Source organism: Thunnus thynnus, chromosome 1 (genome assembly GCF_963924715.1).
Source record: "Thunnus thynnus chromosome 1, fThuThy2.1, whole genome shotgun sequence".
In the NCBI taxonomy this organism is placed as follows: Eukaryota; Metazoa; Chordata; class Actinopteri; order Scombriformes; family Scombridae; genus Thunnus; species Thunnus thynnus.
In genome coordinates, this window is record NC_089517.1 from 2,230,183 (window position 1) to 2,249,868 (window position 19,686).

A 19,686-nucleotide genomic window follows, 5' to 3' on the forward strand; every position below is an offset into this window, starting at 1 on the left:
ATGAGAGGAAACAAACTGGGACCAGAACCAGGACTCTGTTTTGTTTCCATGTATTTAGTTGTATCAGAGTCTTTGTCTGTTTTTAGCTTTAATATGTTTGTTTTAACCCAAAATACAGTTTAATTTAATTCCAGTCATCATTTCTCCTGTAAATGTCTGTTCATTCAAACAGTTTTTACAGGCTTGTTGTTGTTGTTGTTGTTGTTGTTGTGTGTGTGTGTGTGTGTGTGTGTGTTTTAAGTCTGTCTGGTCCAGATTCTCAGTCTGTGAGAAAACGCTGCAGGAGGCGTTCAGCCAGCCGGTTATGTCACAGGATTACAACAGCGAGGAGATTATTTAACTGTTCTCTGCAGGGAGGGGGGGGGGCGCGCTCTGGGGTCGGGGGCGGTGACATCACTGGTGACATCACCTCTGCTGCAGACACTCAAACACATGAAGAAATGGCTGAATATGATTACTGCTAACTTTATTGTCTTGTGCTCAGTTTTTCCAAACAGGAGAAATGTCTGCATCTGACTTCTTTTACCCACAATTCATTTGGTTTTCCGGGTTGTTTATGACTTTGTAGATCTGCTTTAAACCACAAACTGTGTTTCCTCATTTTCTGTAGTGATGCCTTCAAGGATGATAAAACGTGGGTCTCCCAAAACACGACAGGGAAAAGCAGACATTAAAATACGATACTGCTAAATACTTTGAAATATCAACATAATTGGATGAAAACTACTTTCATGATACACGGCTGAATATCGCGCCGTTGAATCAGACACAACAGAGTCAAAAGCTGCAGTTTCTCTGTGATTCTGCCGACAGCGAACCAGAGACTTTTGAGCCTCAGGTGGACATAAAAGCTGAATCTAAAACAAAAAGACAACTTATTTTACAATATTATGTCAGAGCAGAGATGTGGCGTCACTATTATAACTCATGAGGCTGAATATCATGCTGTTTGGAGGAGAAAGCGACCACCGGAGCTACGGTACAGCCGCAGCCGATAGAGAGGCGTCTGCAGGCGGACGGGGGTTTGCAGCATCGACCGGCGCCCGGAGAGGATCGTCAGACTGAAAACTCTTTGTTTTCTGACAGAATCGAACGGAGCATCCTCACGTTCTCAGCAGCTTTTTCATGTTTGTGTTTGTTAAAAAATGAAGGCATTTAGTGAGGTTGGACTGTTTCACCTGTGAGTAAAGAAGCAGAGCCCCGTTACCGTGGTGACGTTTAGGGTCGTTTTCCTCCCTGCATAGCTCAGTCTGGTACTGAGAGACCCTTTTAGAGGAACTGGTCTCGGTCCAGTCTCAAACCAGCTCTGGAGCAGTTTGTTCTGACCGACTACAAGGCTGCAAGTTTGAGCTAAACGGCTCCCGTAGCCAGGAGCGCTTTGCATGCTGGGATGCAGCTAGCAGCTAGCAGGAGAATGATGGAGGTCCGACCTCGACTAACAGCTTCTTCAGGACCTTCTTCCTGTCTTTACGTTTTCGCTCCCACCCCAGACACATCCGACCAATGAGAGGAGAGAACCTTCTCACCTGGCTTTAATGATGCATTTTGGTTCATTTTTTCTGTGTGTAAAGAAACTGAACCGAGTTTACCGACTGATTCAATGATTCAGAGCAGAACAAACACGCTGCTGGTTTTAAAACAGCCCTAAAAGAAGTTTGATAGTCTCAGAGAATTATCAGTCAGAAACAGCTGAACCGAAGGAAAAACATCAAGTGATAAAACCGTGTAGAGGAAGAGAAAAACAGGAAGATTGTTCAGCAGAGGAGCAGGAATTAAATCAGACTTGAACTGAACTTCAGCTGCAGCAGAAGATAAAGCAGGAGGACAGGGGGGGGGGGTGAGGATGGGGGGGGGGGGGGTTGAGGAAGGCGGTTTTCCACTGCAAACCTTGACATGTTTCAAAGGCTCAGTGGCGGCTACACGGCCCTCCTCTCTCCTCCCTCTTTGATCCGTCTCTCTGTGAAACTTTTTTTTTTTTTTTTTTACAGCTCGGTTTCAGATAATTTATCCATCGGGGACTTGTTTTGCCGAAGCTTTAGCATTTTTGGAGTAAACACAGTAACGGTGGTGGCCCTCATGAAATTCCTTCAGCTCATTAGCCTTCACTTACCGCTGCTCTGCTGCTAATTACACATCATATACAGTTGTATCTACTGTATACGATGAGCATCTGCAGCTGTCTACGGGGAAAACTCTACAAGGTTCAAGCGTTCATGTGGAGTTCTGAATTTAATTACTTCAGATGTAGAAAATGATCTGAGTCGGTGGAGGAGTTCACACCTGCATCTTTAACTTCCAGCAGCTACATCAGAGCGGAGACGGAGACGTCCTGTTGGCTCAGATTATAGAGGACGGAGCAGCTGATGTGATGATGTTTTCATCTCTGAGCTGAGATATTTAAATGTTTACGCTCTGACTGACAGGCAAACAGCCTCGAACGCTGTTGAAGTGGTTCATCAGAGGCTTTCAGTCGGCGTCGTGTCAATCAGTGTTTCTGTTTATCAGCAGATTCAGATTCAGCAGGACGGATAAAATGTGACTGTAGGGCTGCAGGTGGTGATCATTTTCATTATCGATTCATCTGTTTATTATTTTCTTGATTCATCGTTTAGTCTATCTAGAATGTCAGACTGTGAAAAATGTCCGCCACAGTTTCCAAACCCGACATTTCTTCTTCATATCAACAGTTTGCTGCACAGAGACGTTCAGTTTACTGACATGTATGACAATGAAACTGTTGAGAAGCAATTAAGAAGCAGGAAAACAATGAATGTTTGGCAGTTTTGCTATAAAAAAATGAATCAAAATAGTTGCTGATTATTTTTTCTATTGATCGTGTTATAAAAATGATGATGATACTGCAACTCTGCAACATCAGCAGACTCATCAGCTGAGGTTAAAGAAAGTTCAGTATTATATTTATAAGGAGGAAGATATAGAAATTAAAATTTGTTGGAGACAGAGTGAGACGTGTCATCTGGGGGTCAGATGGACAGGAGAACTGAAAACAGACATGACGTTATCTATAAGTCTGTATTTGATAGATTAAGAAAAGAACTGTAACGCCCACTTAAGGTGTATAAAAACTAAAAAGAAACACTCCTTCTTGTCTCTATTGTTTAATGGTCATTACGAAGAAATTCTTTTAACAGATCGATTAGTTGATTAGTTTGAACAATTATTGGTTTAGACGCATTTAAAAACCAGATGTGTAAAACTCACATACACATCCCCTCGTTCTCTGTAATTGTTTTGTGTTCCTCGTGTTGTTCTGTCTTTTGTCTTGAAATTAAAAAATAAATTGATAATACTAATAATAATTTTAAAAAAAGAAATATGCAAGCGGGTGCCAGGAAGTTCGACTGTGGGTACACCTGGGTCCAGACCTCTAAACATATCAAACTTTTCGAGTTTTTCGGGTTGATCTGATTTTTCAAGCTGATAAATTATGAAATCTTTATGTGTTTTACTAACTTCGTCATTTTTCCAGTAAACAAACGAAAATATACCAACTCCTATGTGTTTGAACGTGACAGTAGCAGACATAAAAAATGAAGTATTATAGAATATAAGTATTTAAATCAAATGCAAAACAATAATCAACACCGACAGGCAGTAAAAGTGATTTAGCTGTCAACCAAACAGGAAGAGACTCGAAGCTTCTCTTTGGTTTTGACCTCTGATTAGATTCTTCCTTCAGAATATAAACAGGTTGAGTTTGATGAACGTGAGACTTTGAAACCAACATGAAGTTCAGTGTCGAGCTGTAAACATGAACACACACATGTGGAGGTGAAGCAAAGACAGTTTGGAGATTACAACACCGACCTGCTGGAGAGGTGACGAAGCAAACGCACCAACTGCTGCTTCGTCTGTTAACAGGCTGAAGGAACAGTGTCGGTGCGCCGCCATATGTCCGCCGTTATTACATCCACTCTGAGATTATAGGAGGAGATTAACGCTGGGGCGTCTCTGAGTGAGAGTAACCCATGAGCAAGGCATTTCATCCTCTGAAGAGGTGAAATAACTTTTCTCTCGGTTTTACTGTTGTCACGTTCTTCGCCGTCCTTGTGACTGATTACTGTGACTGTCAGCTGGGTGAATAACGATCTCATAAGGATCACATGTAAACGTTACGAACCACATCATCTTCACACATGCCGGAAATACAGTCTGATGGTTGCTAGCATGAATTAGCTCTGGTGATAACGATGTAATTCACAGAAGGGCTGATGGATAAATGGAAACAGGAGGCGTCTGGCAAGAAATACAGATACTATTAGTGGTAAATGTGACAAAAACAAACTCAGTTATGAGAGAACTTAGTTTTATTTAGCAGAGGCAGAGATAAGACAGTAGATAACCAAGTAGGTTACTGTACTTTATGGCAGTCATCCTGCTAACATTAAGATATTTAATCACAGCAGCAGTCAATGGTAAAGAGGTTATGTTACAGCATGTGAGAGTCAGCTGTTGCTTCACTTATTTCACTTAATTTTTTAATGGACCATGAAGGGTTAATCTTGTTTTGTCCTGCTGATTTTACTCTTTTCTTCTTATTTGTTATGCTCAACGCTCCGGTCGCTGTTGGCTGCTGTATTTCACCCGTCATGTTTGTCTTCTTCTTCTCCTTATGTTTAATAGAGGCTGATAAACCTGCTGTTATGGAGTCATTAGGTGTGTTTCCATTGGTCCACTTTTATGTGCTTTTTCAGCTTGTGCATAAAAGAACGTGAGTGGAAACGCTGGAAATTCAGATAAAAATTGAAATATCGCAAAAGCAGTTTGTCATACAGGAAGCATGTGACTTAAACGTCCCTGAAGCTTCTGCCGCGCTGGAGAGATGAAACATGGCGGCAGACGTGTTTCACCGTCAGCTCTCTTCTTCTTCTTGGTCTCTGAGCAGCATTCAGTATGTGACACAGAGCTGTTCATCAATGCTGTGATGTCAGCTGTTTGTCCATCATGCTCTCCATCAGCAGGTTGTGATGTTATGTTTTCCATCACTTCAGCTCTGACTGTCTTCTTCCTCTTTTTGTGGTTTACTGCACTGACAGGAGAATCAGATCAGACAGCTCAACTATTAATATTCACAATCAGAAGTGGATGGAAATACACATTAATTTGCATTTTCTTTTATTGATCTCCTGAAATTTCAGTTCAAATCTGCACTACAGTTTGACATAAACCTGACTACTGGTGTCTTGGCTTTTCCCTTCAATTCTTTGTTTACACTCAGTTGCTTTGAAACACAAATATGATGATATTTATTACTGACATAACTGGAAAATGTCACTTTTCCAGTGAAAAACAGAAGTTAAGGTGGGTGTGGCGCCTTATTTCTGCTGCTCAGAGATCTAATTGTAGATTTTTAAGAGACTGAACTTTTTGTGTTTATCGCATCTTTTAAAAGTTTAAAAGTCCTCTTTTAATGACGTAGTCTGGTTGTGTCGTCTTCTTCTGCGACAGTTTAATGGCACCGAGACCAACTGATCAAGTCCTAATATACAGTACATACATTTTCTCAGATTTTCTGGAAATTTAAAGTTTGCGCTACATTTGAATGGAAACCTGGCTGCTGATACAATTTACAGTTGTTTTCTGTGTTTTTACTGTTTTTCAGTAAATTATTCAACAGAAATTAACCAAACTGTTTCCTCATCAGTCTTTTGACTCAAGCGTTGCTTAGAAACGCTGAGGAAAAACTACACAACATCTTTAATTTCTCGTAAACTGTTCATGTCACTCGCTCTGCTTCCACTCACTGTGTAGGAAAATCATAAATAACACAGTCATAATCGGAGGATTTTACACCTACTTAAAATTTCAGCATGAATCCAAGGAGTCATTCTGAGAAGTTTGATGAGTTCAGATATGCTTCTTGGCACCTCTTGAAGCTCGATCACGCTACATTCTGTCACTATGAGATGCTTTTCTGGGAATATCTTAAGTTTCTGAGAGTGGAGTTTTTGTTTTATGGCTGCAGATCAGCGAACAAATAAAACCTCAAACAAAAGGCAGAGTTATGTTATGATGCCTCTGATCTGTGGAGGAACACAGACATTTAACTCTTTGTTTGACTGCAACAGTCACAAAGAACAAAATGTAAGAAACATAATGACTCTTGTGTTTTACCTGAGAAGAGGAGGAGGGATGACGAAGGATAAGAGAGATGATGAAGAAGAAGAAGGAGAAGAAGAAGAGTGTGTCGGTGCAGCAGATGCTGACAAACATGAAAGCTTTCTGTGTTTGATGCTCTGACAGCTGATGACTCATTAAAACAATTTCCTCTCAGGTTCACTGATTTAAAGACTCAGTGAGCAGAAGAAGAGGAGGATGAGAAACTGTCACATCATATTCATCTAAGCAAAGGTCACTCTGAGCCGCCGGGCCCAGGCAGCCTGGACAAAATCAATATCATTTATTCAAATAGATTTTGTCTAAAATGTCAGGAAAAAATACTTCATCCCGAACCCTAACCCCTAACTCCCTAACCCTAACCCCCTAACTCTAACCATAACCCCTAACCATAACCCTAACCCCCTAACCCATAACCATAACCCCCTAACTCTAACCATAACCCTAACCTTAACCCATAACCATAACCCTTACCATAACCCCCTAATCCCCTAACTCTAACCATAACCTTAACCCATAACCATAACCCTTACCATAACCCCCTAACCCCCTAACCCTAACCCATAACCATAACCCCCTAAATCTAACCATAACCCTAACCCCCTAACCCTTACCATAACCCCCTAATCCCCTAACTCTAACCATAACCCTTACCATAACCCCCTAACCCATAACCATAACCCTAACCCATAACCATAACCCTAACCCCCTAACTCTAACCATAACCCTAACTTTAACCCATAACCATAACCCATAACCATAACCCCCTAACTCTAACCATAACCCTAACCTTAACCCATAACCCTAACCCCCAACCTTTACCCCCTAACCATAACCCTAACCCCCTAACCATAACCCTAGCCCCTAACCCTAATCCTAACCCTTAACCCTAATCCTATCCCATAACATAAGTTCAAAAGAATATTGAGTTTATAATCATATTAAAGAGAGAAAAGCAGCAAATCCTCATAAACTTGTAGTAAATCTCTGGTTTCAGCCTAATGAATGACAGCTGTTCAGGAGGAGGTGAACCTTCCTCACATTTCATCATCAGCATCATCGTCGCCCCTGAATGAGATACTGTGTGAGAGCTGCACATCAGCACTTTACACGTTTGACAAGACATGATATATAAATAAAGTTACTATAAATAAAACACGTTCAGAGCTTAATGCTCATGCATCCTTTGTGCATTTGACCAAAAAGTGAGTGATGATCTTAAATGCCAAGAAAAAGACCAGAATATATAATAAATGCAGCAAACTGTCTGCTTTTAATGTTTGATTTAACTCTGATCTCGGATCTTTTTTAACTTGTGTAAAGCATCTTTGAGTATCTTGAAAAGTGCTCCATAAATTATATGTATTATTATTATTATTAATGTATTCATTAAAAATAGAAGAACTGATGTCTTTGAAAACAAAGATGGTGGGTTTAGCTGAACAGGCGGCTGATCAAAAACTCAGAAGAGACTCATCAGCCAGACAGGAGAATATCTGGTCCACCTTAAAGGTCAGTCCACCTTAAGTGAGCCTGGTCAGGTTAGGCTAACGTGTTGTCGCTAACAAGTCTTTTCTCGATCTTGAGAAGCTGAGAAGCTGCAGCATTTATTAACTGACACGCTGCGGTCTATGCTGCCATATTGACAACTAACTGCGAACCTTTTCCTGCTCCGCTCGCAACACCATCACTTTCCTGCCGCTCGCTCAACCACACGCTCGCTACGCGCACACACACGATGACTCAAAAACATCCCACAGTAATGTAGGGAGTTATGCTCGCACAGTGTGTGTGAGTGAGAATCATTAGTAGCCCGTTGATGTTAATGATCGTCTGAAATTTTGGCAGCAGTGCTGATAATTTTAGAATGAATACAAGGGAAACACCGCTGTTGTTTTTCCTGTGAATGCAGGTATATTTCACACTAGTAAAAAAAACCTCACAAATTAAAAAAAGACCTGATATACACACCAAATGATGCCAAACACACTACTGAAACCACACACACACACACACACTTTCCTCTCTGCAGTAATTAGCCCTCTGAGCATTAATCCCCAATTCTGCGTTTCATCATCAAACATGGTTCAACAAAGCCACCACCTGAAGTTAGACCTGATGTGAGAGCTGCAGTTATTAATACACAGCCAGCTGCAAACACAAATATCTGTTTGTTTTTTTGTAATGTTTGTCCAGCAGCTTCAGGCTCTCAGGAGGAGACGAGAGGAGAAAGTTCTCAACGTACATTTTATTATTTTCATAGTGTGAAGTTTATTCCTTTTGTTCCTGCTAAACTCAAAGAATCACACTTACACTAACCACTATTTCATAATACTGTGAGGTTGTCTCATTCAACACAACAAACATTCTGGTTTGTGGGATATCTGTGCACTTGCCATTGCTACGGTAACTGTCGTAAACAGTCATGTGGTCCGTGCAGGTGACAGCAGGAAGTTGACAATATCATGAGAACATCCTGTTTTAGACAAATGCCCTTTTTTTAAAAAAAACAACAGAGTTTGGTGTTGGTGCCGTTGCTTTTGATCTGTGGTAAAGAACGATTGGCTGGGTGAGGAAACACACACACACACACACACACACACACACACACACTGTGCTGGAGTTAATCTGAGTGCTGTTGTGGTTCACTGGGTGCATCAGTGGATCTTGTAGATCTTTATTCTCTGGGTCAGCTGGTCAGTCCTGCTCTGAGGGAGGACGAGAGACACTGAAGCACACAGGGAAAGAGAGAGAGAGAGCGAGAGAGGACTCACAGTAACAGATAATAAAAATAAGGTGGACTTATACTTCCTGAGGATCATTATCACTGATGTCCATCACAAATAAACCTCCAGAAATGTGATAATGATCTGAACATCATGTTACACTGCAAAGAGCTGATTCACATGAGATTATTTGCCAAAATATAAACAAATACATATTCAAAAATCATGTCCTGCTGTTTTCATGAGTGATCAGTTTGATTTCAAAAGCACTGAAGAGAAAGCAGCAGCATGTTGGTCTTGAAAACATGAAGTTTTAAGACTCAAACCCAACTGTTATTTTATTTTATGTAAATAAGTAGTTAAAATAAATTTGACCCAGGAACAAATGAATAAACCAGACAAGAGAAAGAAGAGTTTCTGTGCTGCAGACAAACAGCTGGGAGATGATCACTCCTTCAGTCTGTGTCTTAAGACTGATTGTAATGTGTGTGTGTGTGTGTGTGTGTGTGTGTGTGTGTGTGTGTGTGTGTGTGTGTGGCTGCAGACTTGCATAACTTCTCGCTGCTAAATTTAGCAGCTGAGAGGCGAACTGTCACTCTGTTACTGCTGAGTGTATAAATACACAGAGTGAGTCAGTCTGAGCTGCTGTCTGACAGCTGAGATCCTTCACTGACTGAACAACTCCTTCATAAAAAATACATTTTCCAAACAATCATTACACATATAGTATATATATATATATCGATATATAAGACAAGTCTGATTATAAGATGACTTGGCTTTTTATGCACCTGTTTTTGTAAATAGACCTTTTGAAGATAAACCTCACTGTCACACTGGATCTGAGAAACTATCAAACCAAAGAGAAGAGATGTCATCAGTCAACATCATAAGTGTTTGACAGATAATTAAAAATTAATTTATTTCCTCTGCAGCAGAAAAACACGTAACATGAGCCTTCAGAAACTCCTGCAGGTTAAACTGATCTAACCAAACTATAAACACACTGGAAGCAACCTGCTAGCCTAGCGACATTAATGCTACAAAAAACCCATGATGCATCACTCTCTGTAGGAGCTGCTGTTACAGCGATGCTCTCTCCGTTCAAAAACAACATCTGTCGTCCTCGGATATAATTTGTCTCTATTTTGAAAATCAATTAATCTTCAACTTATTTTTTCTAGCAAAAGTGCAAAACGTTCATTATTTCCAGCTTCTGAATCGTGAAGATTTGCTGCTTTTCTTTGTCGTATGTGACAGTAAACTGGATGTCTTTAGGGTTAGGAGATCAAAACGACATTTTAGGAATTTTTATCTGACATTTTACAGACTAAAAAATTGAAATTAATCAAGGAAATAATCTACAGATGAATAATTACTGAAAATAATTATTTGCAGCCCTAATATATATATATATATATATATATATAGAGAGAGAGAGAGAGAGAGAGAGAGAGAGAGAGAGAGAGCAGTGAGGTTATCAAACCTCTGTAGCTCTTCATCTCTGCTGGATGCTAGCAGCTCCATGCTAAATTAGCTGCTACTAGCATCACACACACCATGGATGTATAAAGGGAACTGGATACAGCGTCATGCAGGGTCTCATTCATTCCTATGAAAGTTGCTCAGTGGCGCATGAAGTCAAAAAAATAGCCGCCAATAGAGGCGCCATGGAGCATGCTCACTAGGCGGTTAACTTCTGGTTTAGCCCTCCGGCTAACTTAATTTGGATAAAATGGTTCAATCATGCAGCTCTTCTAGACTTTTGAAATGTGATCAGACCGAGTGGATCAAATTCTGTTAGTGAAACAAGTCATTTCACAGGACACTCAAAAAATATGATCTGCTGATTTACAGACGTTTCTTTCATAATGTGGGAAAAAGTCTTTTTGGGTCCAATAGCGTCACGTGATGTAATTACACGGTTTGGCCACTATGTCAAATTGGCTTCAAAGCTTCCTGGAGGCTTGCACACCACAATCTGTACAGTCAAGTGAATTGAGTGGAGTTGCATTGTGGGTAATGTAGGTGGCAGGTTTTGCTTCTGCTGCATCGATTCGGATCCTTTTTTGAAACCTGTCCATCATGAGTCTGACTGTTATAGGAGTGAAAATGTGAGAAATGTTCAGATGTGTGGCGAGGTTTTCAGGAAGAGTTAACCTGAAGGCAGTTTCATGAATGAAGCATCTTTACAACTTCTCACACATGGAATCTGTTCATTGACATCCTGATCAGCAGGAAGTAGACAGTTTCTCTCTCACATCAGTTTCATAATGTTATCAGAGAGTTTTATAAATTCTCACATGCTGCATGTAAAGCTGGATATTCATTTATTCATCCATGCAGCTGTTCTGAATGAAAATGTAAAATATTTATTGGTTGATCTGATCTTAGAGGAATTTAATCAACAATTTCAAATTAAAAGTCTCTTTCACAGCGTTTTATAGTTTATTAAACTGATTTTATTGTTTGAAGATTGAGATAATTAATGTTTTCAGTTCAGACTTTGTGTTTAAGTTTTACAGAAATGTTTCAGGTTTCAATGTGAAAGATTTCCGTCTTGACGTTTACGTATTAAATGAGCTGATTTCCATTAAACCTTCACTTCAACTGTTTCTCGTGCAGCTGCTGACAGATGTTTTGACACTCTGTATTTTCTCTCCGCAGCTCAGATTGAAATCATTCCCTGTAAGATCTGTGGAGATAAATCGTCGGGGATCCACTACGGTGTCATCACCTGCGAGGGCTGTAAGGTAAGGCCCCCCCCCCCCACATGACCTCACTTCCTGTTGAGCCTGAGCTTCCCGCTGTCTCTCAGGTGTCGTCACGGAGACGGTTATTTATCTTTCTTTTAGAAGATCACATGCTACTTCCAAGTCTCAGATTCTGGTTAATTTATGGTGTTTTTACATTTGTTTGGTCATTTTTAAGGCTTTTACTTTGAGCGACTTCCTGCCTGCGTGCACACTTTGACCATTTGGGCATGAGCACATTACACATATAGTGAAATGTGTGTTTTTATTCTGTTTGCAAAAGTTTTATTAATGAGGAACAACAAGATCAGCCTGGTGGAAGTGACGGGTGGCAAAAATGTCAGTTTCCATATTTAAAAAAAAAATAAAAACACAACAAGAAATGAATATGGACAGCTATTTATTTATTTATTTTTACCTTAGGCCCTGGGATACAAAGATATCATGTAATTTGCACATAGTTGTATTTTGTGTGAAATTCTACTTTTCACTTCTTGTTCTTATAACTTTTTATGATGTGATGTGATGTCACTGCAGCCTACATATTCAAATAGTCCATGTGCTGAAAATATTATATCAATGACTTGCTTGTAACTTACAGCAGTGAATGTTTAGGAATGTTTATATATTTAGAGAGTCGAGGCACCAGAAGCCCAGAGGGTTAATTATCTTATAGAGAAACTGACGGTTACCTCTGTGACCTGAATGTCTGCTGATACATGAGAGGCACAAACTGGGGCTAATTTGGATCATCAATCACAACCGTTTGGCACAAAAAAACTTTCTCCTGGTTCCCCAAAAAAACGGGCGGCTGGTGTGTTCGGCTGCAGCAGCAGCTGCTGCTGTGACAGCTGCTGGCAGCTGGAGGCTCATTTCACAGCCAACGAGCAGCTTATGGAGATTCATCTACATACAAGCACAGGAGAGGGAGGCTGATAGGAGCTGTGGCAGTGTGGACGGACACCCGGGGTCATGAGGGGTGATGGGGGAGGGGGGCAAACCTGTCCTTTAATGTCTTTAAAATGTGCTAGAAAGATGAGTGAAGGCCTGAGGACGTCATGGTGTCGCTGACTGACTGAACTCCTGCATATAAAAATCAAAACACTACAAATACGACCGTTTCCTCGTCTCTCAGGGTTTCTTCAGGAGGAGTCAGCAGAGTAACGCCGCCTACTCGTGTCCTCGCCAGAAAAACTGTCTGATCGACCGAACGAGTCGCAACCGCTGCCAGCACTGCCGTCTGCAGAAATGTCTGGCTGTGGGCATGTCCCGAGATGGTGAGACACACACACACATATAGTTATAAATAACCCTAACGCACATTACAAACTTATTAACACACACACACACGCTCTCACCTGCAGAAACAACCAGCCATCAGCAGTTTTGCAAGATGTTTGCTTGCAGATGCAACAAAACAAAAAAAACACCACCTGTTGTCACATTTTTTCACGCTCTGAAAACTCCCGAGCGCGATGATTTATATCTCTACTTAAATCTCTTTTATCGAACTGCTTAAGATCTTTTACTCGTCTTTGAAGAGCTTCATGGTCTTGCAGCAGCCGACTTGTCTGACATGTTTGCAATATATGAAGCAGGACAAAACAAATCTAACAAAAGAGAAGCAACGTAAACCAACATCCCTTCAAATCCATGTTACACTGCTATGATGAGTTTGACAGATTTTTAACAGCCAGACTGAAAGTATGTTACATCACATCATAAGTCTGGACACACAAAAGTTACTCTACTGTATGTTTACATGATTTCTGATCATTTTTTTCTGTTTTTGTGTGAAGCTACAATAACAGAAAATAAAAATTGCAAACTAAAACACTTAATACAACAAAATATGCCTTATTAATTAGTGAATGAGGCTACAATATTCAGTTCTAATGCTGTATCTGGAATTTTTTGTATAAAAAGCTTTCAAAAAGATTCATATTTTGGCTTTGTTGACATATTTATTAATTTTTCAGAATTCAGTAAATAATCATGAGATGAACCACCCTGTTTTTAGGGACTTATTTTGTGTTAATTTCATGTTTTAATTTGTTTTTTTAATTTTGATTATAGTTATATTAGAATAATAAGATAAAATGAGACAAAATAATAATACAGTTATAATTAAAGCTGCAAGCAGCGTTGGTCGTGACCTCGCACTCTGGCCCGTCGGGATCAGATCATTTTGCTTTTTAAAAATGAGGAATATTTCTCACAAGTGTAGTGTGCTTTTATTTTGAAAGTTTGATTGACATGTGTACTGTCAGGTGTGTAGAGACAATAAGTAACTGCAGCTGGACACAGAAAAATACTCATATATTTGAATGGAGAATGTGAGTGAACCCACACCTTTTTGAACATTTACTGCTTCCACATAGTTTTAGATACAAACTTCATTTGAACTTTAAATGAGTCACGAGACTTTGACCTACAAATCTTGAATTTACATGTTTTTTCTATCTTTTATTGTTTTTGAGATATTAGAGTGTGAGTTTTAAAGTCTTTTCTTGCTCCTCCTGTGATTTTATAATGAGTGTGTATTGCGGAATGTTTCACAGCACTGAGGGAGTGACATCACCAGGAGCAGTTGGAGAGGAGGATTGTAGAGTACGCTTCTTGTGAAATCTCCTCATAAATCCCATGACTTTGGCCAAATCTAACATTAAAAATCATATTTTAGTGGTAAATTTCGTTGTGAATCCACTGATACAGGTTTGAAAGTGGTCAGACTTATAGTTTAGACATCAGAAGCCTCTGTTTGACACAAAGTTCATACCCATAGATTGCCTCCCCATTGTTTTACATTGTAAGGTGTGATTTGGCACTGCAACTTTCAGAACTTATAAAATCCAAACCGTTCGAGTTATTACAAAGTTTTTAACAACTGTTTTTCAGCATAGTGTCATAAGTCATCTATTAAAGTTTGAAGCCAATACTATTAATGCCCTCGGAGGAGATAGCGTTTGTTCGGGGGCCAAAATTGGGGCAAAGTCTTATTTTGAAAGGCTGATTGCGGACTTCCTGTTGGATTTAGGTCAGGGGTGTCAGTGTATGATTTGTAGGTCTTGATGAGACGAATAATTGAGTTTTGGTTTGATCTCTCTACGACATTCCTACGGGCCATGGTGGCCATTTTAGTTACATAGGTGGCGCTAGAGAGCACATTTTGGCACTTTAGGGGTTAATATTTACATTTTATCAAATTTTTCACCAGACCTGATGTGCGTGCCAAATTTGGTGAGTTTTTGAGCATGTTTAGGGGGTCAAATTAAGGGTTTAAGCGCGTAATAATAAAGAAAGAAAGAAAGAAACAAACAAACAAACAAACACACAAAAAACAATAGGGTCCTCGTCCTTAGGAGAGGACTACTGTTTTACAGTAGTCCTCTACCTTTTGGGCTCGGTCCCTAAAAATTAAAACAGAAAAGCAAAACTTAGTAAATAAAACCGGAAACAAACAAACAAACAGAGAACCTGAAATTGAATAAATGATGAATCACACACAGGGGTGTTATGTATAAGATGCAACTTGTTTTGTTTTGTCATTTCCTTGCTAACTTCCTGTTTCTCCTCTTCCAGCTGTAAAGTTTGGTCGGATGTCCAAGAAGCAGCGGGACAGTTTGTACGCGGAGGTTCAGAAGCATCGTCTCCAGCAGCAGCAGCAGCAGCAGCAGCAGCAGGGTCCCCTCCTTGTGTCCCACCCCGGCCTCGGCAGCCCGAGCCCGGGCGAGTCTGAGCCGCTGTCCCCCCACTACGGCCTCTCCTCCACGGGCCTCACCGAGCTCCCGGACGAGCTGGGAGGCTACATGGAGCAGAACTCCCCTGAAGGAGGATCAGTGTCGTCAAAGGTGTGATGTTTTTACTTTTCACAAGTGTTGAGAAAAAATACGTATACATTGAATTAAATAACCCTCTGTCCCTAAAACAGACGGACTCTGGAGGAGGAGGAGGAGGAGGAGGAAGTGGTGGGTATTACCTGGACATCCAGCCATCTCCGGACCAATCAGGACTCGATATTAACGACATCAAACTGGAGCCGCTGTGTGACTACAGATCCAGTAACGGCTTCTTCCCGTACTGCTCCTTCAGTGACGGAGAGACGTCGCCCACCACGTCAATGGCCGAACTCGGTGAGATACTGTAGGAGAGCAGCAGGAAGGTGGAGGAGGAGGAGGAGGAGGGGAATCTCTATGCCAGCTTTAAAAACCTACTGAACAGACCAGACATGACACATGCACAAAAACTTCAAGTGAACCAGCGAGTGCAGAAATTTTAGGGATTTTTTTTAGGGCGTCTGTGCTTTTATTTGCTAGAAGACAGTAAAGAGTTGACAGGATGTTTATTTATTAGTAAATTGTTTTCCCAGTTATGTCGTGGTGACAAACATAATCACTTCCTGGATTAGACAATGTTTTTTGGAGTGAAGGAAATACTACATGTACATACAGATATTTAGGCAGGAAGAAATGAAGTATGTCACTGTTATGTTCAGTATCAACATTTTTGCAACTTGCCAAATACATTAATTAACATAATTTCCTACAAAACATATTTGCTGTAGCATTACAGTTGTATGTAAACATAATTTATAGGAGACATAGTTGCAAAAAAAATTACGTCCAATTAGTGAAGTATTTTACCAGCTTGGGACCAAAATGGAACCAGCTACTGGAACCCAAACCTGTCCAGCTCTTGTAGGTCTTATGTTAAAAATCCTCCACTGATTAAGCTTTATAGTGAGTTTCAGCTCATTGTTTATCTGTCCGGCTGCAATTTTACTGTTCTGGTTCACTCTCAGCGTCTCATAGTGTCGTTTTCAGAGAAAAAGCTGTAAAAAGCTCAGCAGGTAGTGTACAGCAAACGGACACAGTTAGCTGTAGACTAGCTAGTGAACATAGTGGAGCATTTAGCAGCTAAAGAGCCAGATATTTCCCTCAGGAGTTGGTGGAGAACAAAAACAGAGCTAAAAGAGAGTGAATATTGGACTCACATTCACCAGGTGGACAGAAATACGACTCCACATGAATGATAATGTTGCTCCGTAACTGCTGGATGTGGAAATAAGCAACTGTTTGCTAACAAGTTCAACATGTCAACTTAAAAGATGATGATGTGACTACTTGGTTAGTAAAAAACAAAACAAAATAACCCGTCCACAACGTCAGACTGAGTGAAACAGCAGTTCAGTCTGATTATCATCAGCTGGTATTTACACGCTCAGAGATTGTTCTTATTCTAGTAAATCCCAGGAGAGCAGCTCAGTGGGATTACAGTTCTGACTGTGATCTCCCACAATGGAAAAAAAAAATCTGGATCCACTCCTGGCAGTGGATGTGGTGCTCTGAAAAAAAAAAAAGATGAATAAATAAAATAAATAAAACATCCACCATGTGGCAGAAGGTTGTAAAGAGCTGGAGGGAAAAACAAACACAGTGAAGATGAGGAAATATCTTGAAAGAAGTGGAGCAGACGGAGAGGAGGAGGAGGAGGAGGAGGAGAGGAAAGAAGGGCCACAAAGAAGAGTTAGAGACAAAAGGAAGAACGAGAGGTGGGGAGGGGAGGGGGGGGACTGTGGGGCAAACAGACAGAAAGGTGGTTTAAAATAGCAGGAGGTTGGAAACTCATCTTCAGAGCTCATTAAAATCTCTGTGTGGTAATTAGCTGTCTGTTAATTAGAGCCGATTGGGACGTGGCAGGGCGCTCGTTCGGGGAAATCATCTACTTCTGCTCCCTGGAGATTTTTTTATTCACTTTTTTTCCCCCTTTGACAAAAGCATTTATCGTAATACCTCCCCCCCCCCACCCCGCCCCCAACCAAACAGAAGCTTTATTAGCTGCCCCACGTTCTGTGTTGTTTTGGTCTCTGCTGTTATTTCATATCTACTCATTCATGCTGCATCAATTAACAGAACAATAGTTACAGTATTTTCCTCCTGGGTTTGTTTCTTATCTGAGCTGCATTCACAAACATTTTGTTGACAAAGTTTCATTAAGTGTAAAAATTCTTCTTCTTTGCCAAAATATACAGGAACAAACACCCGATGCCTGTATTGATCACGTGTCTCACAGTTATAGAAATCATCAGATACTGTATATCGCACAGGAATCAAATGATCCTATCTCATAGAGGGACCCAAGGGTCATTTATGAAGCTTCCTCCTTTCCAGCAGGAGAAACACATGCTTAATATCATTATGAGATTTACTAATTTTAGCTTATTCACCTATAACACTTACTGATACACATAAAACTGTTGGTATTTTCTCCAATTTATAACTTGTAATAGGCTGCATGCAAACACCGACACAAACAGAACATATTCTGCACATTTCCAGCTCTATATTTATATTCTGGGGCTCTACTGGAATGTCTTTGAATGATTTCCAGTTAAAAACTCCTTATTTATCTTCTACTGGTCCTTTATGCAGCCCCTCAGTTCAGCCTCTGTCTGAAACAGGCCGTTTTAGCTCCTGTCTCTTTAAGGCCCCGCCTCCTGATGAGCCCACTCTGTTCTGATTGGTCAGCTTTCAGGAAGCTTCCTCCGGCTCCAGAGGCTACGTAAACAAACTATAGTAGCAGGATTTCATTTCTTTTCTCCAGTTTTACTCCAAATGTCAACTTCTCAAATCCATCCGTACATGTTGGAGCTGAATCACATCTGAAATATGAGAGTGGACAACACATGGAAACACCTTAGCAACCACCTTAGCAACCAAGGCTACAGAACTTCAGATGACTAGACTGGAGCATCATCACTGTATTGTATATGACTGTGTATCCATTAACATCACCAGCTCAGTGTTGTGTTGTGTGTTTGGCTGCAGATCACCTGGTTCAGGTCATCTCTAAATCTCACCTGGAGACGTGTCAGTACCTGAGGGAGGAGCTGCAGCAGATGAGCTGGCAGAACTTCCTGCAGGACGAGGTGGAGAGCTACCAGAGCAAGGTGTGTTTAGTTTTATATCCAGGACACTCTTTGACAGTCAGGACACTTTGGACAAAGAGATGTTTAAAGTTCAGACTCAGCACCGTCTGACCTTCTTTGAGTCTCAGTGTATTTTTTTTTTAATTTAAAGTGATTTTGCTGATTATTTTTCCAACACTTAGAGGACATCTGGTTGTGTGTCTGTGCATTCAGTTGAAGTTCCTTCAGTTCAGAGGTTTGATGTTTAAACTTCCTGTCTGTTCTGTGCAGCCGCGGGAGGTGATGTGGCAGCTCTGCGCCGTAAAGATCACTGAGGCCATCCAGTACGTGGTGGAGTTCGCCAAACGTATCGACGGCTTCATGGATCTCTGTCAGAATGACCAGATAGTGCTGCTGAAAGCAGGTGAGAGTCAGAGGTTATTTATGCTTCATGCAGTGAGTCCTCAACGGATTTAACATCGTAGTCCCAGAACACTGTTGGAATATATAATAATCAATACAGCACAACCAGAGATATCATCTTTTTATTCCACACATTCTTCCTCCTTGTCAAAACCTGCTGCTTATGTTACCCATAATGCAACTGGAGATTAGGGTGTGTTATGCTAGTAGCTGCTAGTCTCCAGCAGAGATGAGCACTTTTACTTTTCATGTGCTTTCAATGGAAGTGATGGAGGATAAAATCCACAGTGTGTCCACACAGTCATTTAAAAGTCTGTGTGAAGCTTCTATTCAGCTTCATCAGTCTGAGTTAGTCATATCAAGTGGATATCTGACACATTTACAGTCTTTTTAGCATCAAATTCCCTCTTTGTGTTTCCTCGGACAGTGTTTCCCTGTTGAGCTGCAGGTGGAAGTATAGTAACAAAAAGAGGAACTTTGGCACTAAAAAGACTCTAACGTTGAAAGATATCTACTTGATTTGACTCATTTGGACGCTGAAGCTTCAAATTAGCTTCAGATAAACTTTTAAATACATTTTCGCACAGAAGGAGGACTGTGGATTTTGTCCCCCATCACTTCCATTGTAAGGTCATTATGAAGGGATCTTCTAATGGTCAGTATGAACAGGAGGAATGATTACAGCAAGAAACACAGCTTTCATGTTTATTTAAACTCCTGACTGTTGGTTTAAGACACA

At 40.6% G+C, this 19,686-nt stretch overlaps 1 protein-coding gene across 2 annotated transcripts in view; it reads left to right on the plus strand.

The window, feature by feature from the left end:
- LOC137183673 (nuclear receptor ROR-alpha A-like) overlaps positions 1 to 19,686 on the plus strand; it is a 105,961-nt gene that overhangs the window by 76,049 nt on the left and 10,226 nt on the right. For both annotated transcript variants that reach the window (XM_067590912.1, XM_067591001.1), the window contains 6 exons: positions 11,532 to 11,617; positions 12,753 to 12,894; positions 15,200 to 15,468; positions 15,549 to 15,750; positions 18,445 to 18,566; positions 18,816 to 18,948. In XM_067590912.1, coding sequence (XP_067447013.1) covers positions 11,532 to 11,617; positions 12,753 to 12,894; positions 15,200 to 15,468; positions 15,549 to 15,750; positions 18,445 to 18,566; positions 18,816 to 18,948 — 954 coding nt within the window. The remainder of the gene's footprint in view (positions 1 to 11,531; positions 11,618 to 12,752; positions 12,895 to 15,199; positions 15,469 to 15,548; positions 15,751 to 18,444; positions 18,567 to 18,815; positions 18,949 to 19,686) is intronic.